Consider the following 10,000-nt stretch of genomic DNA (forward strand, 5'->3'; position numbering starts at 1 on the left):
AGATTTATCAACCCTATCTGGGAGTGTCACTGGGAATGTTACTGAGATTTATCAACCCTATCTGGGAGTGTCACTGGGAATGTCTTGTTACATTTTGGAAAAGAGGACAATGTCATGCTTTTCTCTTTGCCCCTCCCCTTCCTGTGTCTCTGTAGGAGTGTACACCGTCCTGGTGTCTGTGTCTAACCATTACGAGAACAGAACACAGCGCATCGACATGCACGTATACAGTGTCCTTACCCACGTCGACATAGAAACAGAGCCCCGCCTCCTCCAGGCCGGCCAACCAGCAGCTTTTGAGGCTCACGCCTTGCCCTCGGCCTATGGCATCGTCTATACGTGGGATTTTGCCGATGGCTCCGCCTCCAGAGAGGGGCCTCAACGTCGCGTCAACCACACCTACGGGGTCGGCCACAGTGGCGTCCATAATGTGTGTGTGTCCGTGAATAATACCATCAGCTGGACGAAGGCCTGCGCTGAGATGTTGGTGTACGAGGAGATTAAAGGGTTAACGGCGACCTCCTCCGCCCCGACCGAGCTCAACACCCCGACGACGGTCTCTGCACACCTGGAGGCCGGTAACAACGTCACCTGGAGCTTCGACATGGGCGACGGGTCCATGGTGACAACGGCGGGTTCCGAGGTTCCGCACACCTACGTGAAAGACGGGAACTACACGGTGAACGTGACGGCGTGGAATGCGGTGAGCGCCCGCTGGACCCTGGTACCTGTCCAGGTGTTCGTGCTGCAGGTGGTGAGGCTGGAGCCGGCGGGCTGTGTCCGGGAGCTGACCCAGGTCGACTTCCAGGCCTTCGTTTCGGGGAATGCCTCCTCTCACCTGTATGAGTGGAGCTTCGGGGACGGGACCACCAACCAGACACACCTGGGCAGCCCCAGGATCAGCCACTCCTATGGGGGCAGCGGGGACTACCACCTCTCCCTGCTGCTGTCCAGCGGCGTCAACAAGGCCAACTTCTTTGCGTGGGTTTGTGTCCAGCCGGTGGTGTCAAACGTGACCCTGACCCCAGAGAAGTGCAACTTCAGACTGGGGGAGGAGAGCCGGTTCAGGGCCAGCGCCCGGCCAGACTTCGACTACACCTACCTATGGGATTTTGGGGTGATTGAGGACTCTACACCTGTCCAGGGCCATAAGGACATGGTGTTCACCTATAAAAACCCTGGTCAGTACCTGGTGACGGTCACTGTGTCCAACAACATCTCCTGCAGTAACGACAGCGTCCTGATTCAGATCCAGCGGCCGGTAGGACTGGTCCTGATCCAACATAACGGGACTAGATCTAATAACCTGACTCTTAGGGAGGTGTACCTCTTCACCACCTCTTCGCTGGCGCCTGCCAGCCTCTACACCTGGGATTTTGGTGACGGAACGCCCCTCACCCCCGGCCCGAACGCGACACACGCCTACAACGTCTCTGGAGTTTTCAATGTCACGCTGACGGCGGCGAACCCGGTGAGCAGCAACCACACCCGGGTTGCCGTGGCGGTCCTGGCACCCATCCGCGGCCTGGTGGTCAACGCTGATCGGGTCAACGTTCCCATAAACGCCACAGTCAACTTCAAGGCTCACCTGGAGGAAGGCGACGGCGTGCGGTTTTCGTGGAACCTGTGTGACGGCTGCACGCCCAGGCTCCAAGAATGGAAGACTCATTACACCTTCCGGTCGGTGGGGACGTACAACGTCATCGTCACGGCAGAGAGCGACGTGGGCTCAGCCCAGGCCAGCGTATACATCTACGTGCTGCGGGAGCTGGAGGGGCTGCAGATCCAGCCTGAGGAGGAGATGGGGGGCGAGGGGGGGTGCTGCTACGCTACAAACCGTGTGCTCCACCTCCAGGCCGCGCTGAGGGAAGGGACCAACATGTCCTTCAGCTGGAACCTCCTCAGGGAGTTGGCGCCGGTCAGCACTGCGCTTAACCTCAGCGGGAAGACCATCCCAGTCAACTTCTCCACCCCTGGTCCCTGTGACGTCTTCCTGCGGGCCACCAACCTCCTTGGAACGCTCGCGGTGAACAGAACCATCCAGTTCCTCGATCCGGTTGGAGAGCTGTACCTGGAGACCAGTGTCAACCCTGTGGCGGTCAACTCCTCCACTAACCTGACGGTGTTGGCCAGTAAAGGCTCGGACCTGCAGTACCGGTGGTCGGCTGATGAGGGCGCTCTAGGCTGGAATGAGCCCTCTGTGGTTCATCGGTTCACTGTTCCAGGAATGAAGGTCGTTACTGTGGAAGTGTCCAATGAGGTCAGCGCCGATACGGTGTCCAAGTTCATTGACGTCCAGGAAGTGGTAACAGGAGTTACGTTCTCTGCGACTAACGTCACGGAGCAGAACTTTGTGGCCACCGGCGTCAATGTCTCCCTCCACGGAGAATTGAGGACCGGCACCAACGTATCTTGGACCTGGCTGTTGCTGGGCAGAACAGAAATGGGACGGAGTGTGTCCCACGTTTTCCAGGAACCAGGGCCGTTCACTGTTATGCTAAATGCTACCAACGACGTTAGCGGCGAGGCGTTTTCCAGAGAGTTGACGGTACAGGATAAGATTCAAGGGTTGGAGCTGAGGGCCAGTAAGAGGATCGCGGCGGTCGGGGAGAGGGTGGAGTTTACCATCGCCAAGGCGTCAGGGACGAATGTGAGCTTCATCCTCAGCATCAGCGGAGACTCGACCATTTTCGGCCTCAACCAGACCTACGTTCACCAGTTCAGCCGGGTCGACACCTACATGGTAAACCTAACCGCACACAACCAGGTGAGATACAGGAGTTCCAGGAGAGAATGCTGCACATCGTGTTTAGATGACCTTTTTGTTTTACTATTTATTTTTATTAAGCATTTTAATATCGTTGTAGTTGATACATTTTTACATTTACAACTCAATACAATTTCTTTACATATATTCTCATATGTTATGATAGTTGAAGTTGTGTTTTTCTTTGTCTTGTTTTACCGTAATCTCATCATGTCCCCAGGTGAGTTCTGAGCGGCGCCACCTGCAGGTGGAGGTGATGGAGCCAGTGAGCATGCTGAGTATCCTGGACTGCTGTGACGCCGCCATGCCTGTGGGCGTCAAGAAGACCTTGGTAGCCGACATCCTGACAGGAAACCCGGTGACCTTCCTGTGGACCTTTGACCTGAACCACCTCCCCCTTCCCCACATCGGGAAGGAGGTGACCTACATCCCCGACCAGGCCGGGTCACTCACCATCTACCTGAGGTAAGGTATTAACTGAGTATGGGGCTCGAGACGCAGGGGGATCAGTTCCCGCTGGGGCCGCCAAGACCAAAACGTAGGCTACTGGAAGTCTGTACTGTAAGTCTGTTGTAAATGAGGCCGTGTCGTTAACCCTCTCGTTGAGGTGACGTACCAACTGAATATGGGGCTCACAACACAAAGGTTGTGGGCTCTGCCAGAACCACCAATACTCTCTGTTGAAGTACCAGCTTCCTTTGCAATGCCAAAATTCCCCAGGTTTTTACAGACATCCTGGTTGGGAGGATCCAGCGTTTCCTGCTGATTCTCTTCTGATTTCGGGAATCTTCTAACCAGGATTTTTGGAAATTCTGGTAATTTGGGGAAAGTTACTGTAATTTTGAACAATGCCAAGGTTGTTGGTTCGATTCCCATTGGGGCCACCAATATGAAAATCTGCTCTGTTACATGTTGCTTTAGTATTTTCTATCTGCTAAATTCTATCTTTCTTAATGCATCCAGGGCGTTCAACTTGCTCAACGGCCAGAACATCACCAAGCACATCCAGGTGCAGAACGTTCTGACGGAGGCCCGGGTGGAGGCCCGGCCCAGAGACACCTTCATCAACAAGACGGTGATGCTGATGGCGGGCGTCACGCCTCAATCCACACCCGTTACCTTCCTCTGGGACTTTAGGGACGGCTCTGCGCCCCTGCTCTCCACCACCTCCTCTGTTGAACATGTGTACGCGTTTCCAGGTCAATACCTGGTCCAGGTACACTAGGTTTATATTATTTAGTATCAACAACATGTTTATTTTCATGTTTATTTTCATGTGTTTCTTGATTTTGTATGAATGACAGCAAACCCAATTTCCCTTTTCTAGGGACTTTCTATAAGTACAACTATAATAAACACTATGTCTGCTGGACAATACAGTTTCATTACACAACACTTACAATTTTCTTACACCATTTTCCAACACAGAGATAGTTGTCATTCTTCCTCCCACCACTAGGGAATTTGCAGCAACCTAAATAAGGTTGTACTTGTACTATGAGAAACATTATTTTACACAAAGTAACAGTTTTCATTACTGTAAACCAACCCCAACCCCATTTTATAACAAACACAAATCTAATAAACACAGATTGACCGTAATTCTCCTCCCTACCACTAGGTGAACTGTAGTAACTTGGTGAGCTGGGTGCTAGCCAGGGTGGAGGTGACCATCAGGGTGTTGGAGTGTGAGGAGCCAGAGGTTCAGGTAGTCCAGGCTCCTAGGCTAGCCATCTGGCGCTACCAGCCCACCCTGGTGGAGGCTAGCGTGGACCTGAAGGCTTGCATCCGCTACGGAGCCCAGTACCTCTGGGAGATCTTCTCCACCCCGCACTGCAACTACGACCATTCGGTACCGCTTCTTAAATCAATATGTTGTTCTGTATTGTGTTGGTTATCCACTGTCAATAATACCATCTCAAACCATTGAACCTTCGCTAAGCTCCGACCCCTTGGTAACTGTTGTCGGGGGGAAGGTTCTGGGCAGGGCTTTGTGAAGGGTCACTTGGTCACCTCAGCAGTCAGGTTTTCAAGGTGTAGCACTTTCAGTACAGAGTAAAACACTGTGGTGATGAATGCGTTGTGACTCTATTCACCCTCCGGCCTACAGGTGGCTGCACCTCTGGCCTCTAAGATCCCTCTCCCGGGGGAAGTAGACGTGCGACGGCTGCAGCTCTCGTTGCCCAAGATGGCTCTGCGTTCCGGGAACTACTCGCTGGTGTTCTCGCTGTCCTACCAGGGGGTTCCCCTGAGGAAGACTGCCTGTCTACAGCTAACCGTCATGGCCGCCCGCCTTGTTCCTATCATAGAGGGAGGGACCTACAGGTAAGAGGGGCAGATACCGTTGAAGGAGTAGTTCTTTTTTTTTTTTTTTTACAATAAAAATAACTGTCTAAAGAACACAATAAAATCACTGATTGCAGGCCAAGCTAAAAATAAGATCTAAAACACTTAAAGGAGGAGTTCAGTATTTGTAAACTCTGTTAGATGGTTCCTCAACCTGAAAGTAGGGTATGGGCCAGGAGAAACTGTGATCCATAGCCCATTGTAGTCTACTTTCAGGGTGAGGAGAAACTGTGATCCATTGCCCATTGTAGACTACTTTCATGGGCCAGGAGAAACTGTGATCCATAGCCTATTGTAGACTACTTTCATGGTGAGGAGAAACTGTGATCCATAGCCCATTGTAGTCTACTTTCATGGGCCAGGAGAAACTGTGATCCATAGCCCATTGTAGACTACTTTCATGGGCCAGGAGAAACTGTGATCCATAGCCCATTGTAGACTACTTTCATGGGCCAGGAGAAACTGTGATCCATAGCCCATTGTAGTCTACTTTCTTAATCCATAGCCCATTGTTGACTACTTTCAGGGTCAGGAGAAACTGTGATCCATAGCCCATTGTAGACTACTTTCATGGGCCAGGAGAAACTGTGATCCATAGCCCATTGTAGTCTACTTTCAGGGTGAGGAGAAACTGATCCATAGCCCATTGTAGTCTACTTTCAGGGTGAGGAGAAGCTGTGATCCATAGCCCATTGTAGACTACTTTCATGGGCCAGGAGAAACTGTGATCCATAGCCCATTGTAGACTACTTTCAGGGTGAGGAGAAACTGTGATCCATAGCCCATTGTAGTCTACTTTCAGGGTGAGGAGAAACTGATCCATAGCCCATTGTAGACTACTTTCATGGGCCAGGAGAAACTGATCCATAGCCCATTGTAGTCTACTTTCAGGGTGAGGAGAAGCTGTGATCCATAGCCCATTGTAGACTACTTTCATGGGCCAGGAGAAACTGTGATCCATAGCCCATTGTAGACTACTTTCAGGGTGAGGAGAAACTGTGATCCATAGCCCATTGTAGACTACTTTCATGGGCCAGGAGAAACTGATCCATAGCCCATTGTAGTCTACTGTCAGGGTGAGGAGAAGCTGTGATCCATAGCCAATTGTAGTCTACTGTCAGGGTGAGGAGAAGCTGTGATCCATAGCCCATTGTAGTCTACTTTCATGGGCCAGGAGAAACTGATCCATAGCCCATTGTAGTCTACTGTCAGGGTGAGGAGAAGCTGTGATCCATAGCCCATTGTAGTCTACTTTCAGAGTGAGGAGAAGCTGTGATCCATAGCCCATTGTAGACTACTTTCATGGGCCAGGAGAAACTGTGATCCATAGCCCATTGTAGTCTACTTTCTTAATCCATAGCCCATTGTAGTCTACTGTCAGGGTGAGGAGAAACTGTGATCCATAGCCCATTGTAGTCTACTTTCTTAATCCATAGCCCATTGTAGTCTACTTTCAGGGTGAGGAGAAACTGTGATCCATAGCCCATTGTAGTCTACTGTCAGGGTGAGGAGAAGCTGTGATCCATAGCCCATTGTAGTCTACTGTCAGGGTGAGGAGAAACTGTGATCCATAGCCCATTGTAGTCTACTGTCAGGGTGAGGAGAAACTGTGATCCATAGCCCATTGTAGTCTACTTTCAGGGTGAGGAGAAACTGTGATCCATAGCCCATTGTAGTCTACTTTCAGGGTGAGGAGAAACTGTGATCCATAGCCCATTGTAGTCTACTTTCAGGGCCAGGAGAAACTGTGATCCATAGCCCATTGTAGTCTACTGTCAGGGTGAGGAGAAACTGATCCATAGCCCATTGTAGTCTACTGTCAGGGTGAGGAGAAACTGTGATCCATAGCCCATTGTAGTCTACTGTCAGGGTGAGGAGAAGCTGTGATCCATAGCCCATTGTAGACTACTGTCAGGGTGAGGAGAAACTAATCCATAGCCCATTGTAGTCTACTGTCAGGGTGAGGAGAAACTGATCCATAGCCCATTGTAGACTACTGTCAGGGTGAGGAGAAGCTGTGATCCATAGCCCATTGTAGTCTACTGTCAGGGTGAGGAGAAACTGATCCATAGCCCATTGTAGACTACTGTCAGGGTGAGGAGAAGCTGTGATCCATAGCCCATTGTAGACTACTGTCAGGGTGAGGAGAAACTGATCCATAGCCCATTGTAGACTACTGTCAGGGTGAGGAGAAACTGATCCATAGCCCATTGTAGACTACTGTCAGGGTGAGGAGAAACTAATCCATAGCCCATTGTAGACTACTTTCATGGGCCAGGAGAAACTGATCCATAGCCCATTGTAGTCTACTTTCAGGGTGAGGAGAAACTGATCCATAGCCCATTGTAGTCTACTGTCAGGGTGAGGAGAAGCTGTGATCCATAGCCCATTGTAGACTACTTTCAGGGTGAGGAGAAACTAATCCATAGCCCATTGTAGTCTACTGTCAGGGTGAGGAGAAACTGTGATCCATAGCCCATTGTAGTCTACTGTCAGGGTGAGGAGAAACTGATCCATCCATTGTAGCCCATTGTAGCCCATTGTAGTCTACTGTCAGGGTGAGGAGAAACTGATAGCCCATGTGAGGAGAAACTGATCCATAGCCCATTGTAGTCTACTGGGTCAGGGTGAGGAGAAACTGATCCATAGCCCATCCATGAGCCCATTGTAGTCTACTGTCAGGGTGAGGAGAAACTATCCATAGCCCATTGTAGTCTACTGTCAGGGTGAGGAGAAACGGTGATCCATAGCCCATTGTAGTCTACTGCAGGGTGAGGAGAAGCTGATCCATAGCCCATTGTAGTCTACTGTCAGGGTGAGGAGAAACTGATCCATAGCCCATTGTAGTCTACTTTCAGGGTGAGGAGAAACTGATCCATAGCCCATTGTAGTCTACTGTCAGGGTGAGGAGAAACTGATCCATAGCCCATTGTAGACTACTTTCAGGGTGAGGAGAAACTGATCCATAGCCCATTGTAGTCTACTTTCAGGGTGAGGAGAAACTGATCCATAGCCCATTGTAGTCTACTGTCAGGGTGAGGAGAAACTGATCCATAGCCCATTGTAGTCTACTGTCAGGGTGAGGAGAAACTGATCCATAGCCCATTGTAGTCTACTTTCAGGGTGAGGAGAAACTGATCCATAGCCCATTGTAGTCTACTGTCAGGGTGAGGAGAAACTGATCCATAGCCCATTGTAGTCTACTGTCAGGGTGAGGAGAAACTGTGATCCATAGCCCATTGTAGTCTACTTTCAGGGTGAGGAGAAACTGTGATCCATAGCCCATTGTAGACTACTGTCAGGGTGAGGAGAAACTGATCCATAGCCCATTGTAGTCTACTGTCAGGGTGAGGAGAAGCTGTGATCCATAGCCCATTGTAGTCTACTGTCAGGGTGAGGAGAAACTGATCCATAGCCCATTGTAGTCTACTTTCAGGGTGAGGAGAAACTGTGATCCATAGCCCATTGTAGTCTACTGTCAGGGTGAGGAGAAACTGATCCATAGCCCATTGTAGTCTACTGTCAGGGTGAGGAGAAACTGTGATCCATAGCCCATTGTAGTCTACTGTCAGGGTGAGGAGAAACTGATCCATAGCCCATTGTAGTCTACTGTCAGGGTGAGGAGAAACTGTGATCCATAGCCCATTGTAGTCTACTTTCTTAATCCATAGCCCATTGTAGTCTACTTTCTTAATCCATAGCCCATTGTAGACTACTTTCAGGGTGAGGAGAAGCTGTGATCCATAGCCCATTGTAGACTACTTTCAGGGTGAGGAGAAGCTGTGATCCATAGCCCATTGTAGACTACTTTCAGGGTGAGGAGAAACTGTGATCCATAGCCCATTGTAGTCTACTGTCAGGGTGAGGAGAAGCTGTGATCCATAGCCCATTGTAGACTACTGTCAGGGTGAGGAACCATCTAGCATCAGGTTGTGAAATCCTGAACTCCTCCTTTTAAGGGTAAAACACCATCCCTTGTTTTGTTTTCAGATCATGAAATGATCCCTTTTTACTGCACTTGAAATAGCGTCATGTCTGATGTGGTACTTCCAGGGTGTGGTCCAGGACCCAGGACCTGCAGCTGAGTGCTGAGCAGAGCTATGACCCCAACATGAGCCTGGACAACCAGTCACTACTCCACTACCACTGGGACTGTGTCACCACCTCCAAGGTAAGAACACGCTTACACTTGACGTCGGAAGTTTACATACACTTAGGTCGGAGTCATTAAAACTTGTTTTTCAAGCACTCCACAAATTTCTTGTTAACAAACTATAGTTTTGGCAAGTCGGTTAGGACCTCTACTTTGTGCACGATACGAGTCATTTTTCCAACAGTTGTTTACAGACAGATTATTTCACTTGGAATTCACTGTATCACAACTCTTTGCTTGGCATCATGGGAACATCTAAAGAAATCAGCCAAGACCTCAGAAAAAAATGGTAAACTTCCACAAGTCTGGTTCATCCTTGGGAGCAATTTCCAAACGCCTGAAGGTACCACAATCATCTGTACAAAGAATAGTACGCAGATATAAACACCATGGGACCACGCAGCCGTCATACCGCCCAGGAAGGAGATGCGTTCTGTCTCCTAGAGATGAACGTACTTTGGTGTGAAAAGTGCAAATCAATCCCAGAACAACAGCAAAGGACCTTGTGAAGATGCTGGAGGAAACAGGTACAAAAGTATCTATATCCGCAGTAAAACGGGTCCTATATCGACATAAACTGAAAAGCTGCTCAGCAAGGAAGAAGCCACTGCTCCAAAACCACCATCAAAAGCCAGACTACGGTTTGCAACTGCACATGGGGACAAAGATCGTACTTTTTGGAGAAATGTCCTCTGGTCGGATGAAACAAAAATAGAACTGTTTGGCCATAATGA

At 49.8% G+C, this 10,000-nt stretch overlaps 1 protein-coding gene across 1 annotated transcript in view; it reads left to right on the forward strand.

The window, feature by feature from the left end:
* Nucleotides 1-155: 155 nt before the first annotated feature.
* LOC135532581 (polycystin-1-like) overlaps nucleotides 156-10,000 on the forward strand; it is a gene marked incomplete at its 5' end in the record, with an annotated part of 96,439 nt that continues 86,594 nt past the window's right edge. Inside the window, 6 exon segments of the mRNA XM_064960059.1 lie at nucleotides 156-2,767; nucleotides 2,988-3,232; nucleotides 3,731-3,983; nucleotides 4,389-4,619; nucleotides 4,878-5,092; nucleotides 9,167-9,284. Coding sequence (XP_064816131.1) covers nucleotides 156-2,767; nucleotides 2,988-3,232; nucleotides 3,731-3,983; nucleotides 4,389-4,619; nucleotides 4,878-5,092; nucleotides 9,167-9,284 — 3,674 coding nt within the window.

This window comes from Oncorhynchus masou, unplaced genomic scaffold, assembly GCF_036934945.1.
Source record: "Oncorhynchus masou masou isolate Uvic2021 unplaced genomic scaffold, UVic_Omas_1.1 unplaced_scaffold_1917, whole genome shotgun sequence".
NCBI classification, from domain to species: Eukaryota; Metazoa; Chordata; class Actinopteri; order Salmoniformes; family Salmonidae; genus Oncorhynchus; species Oncorhynchus masou.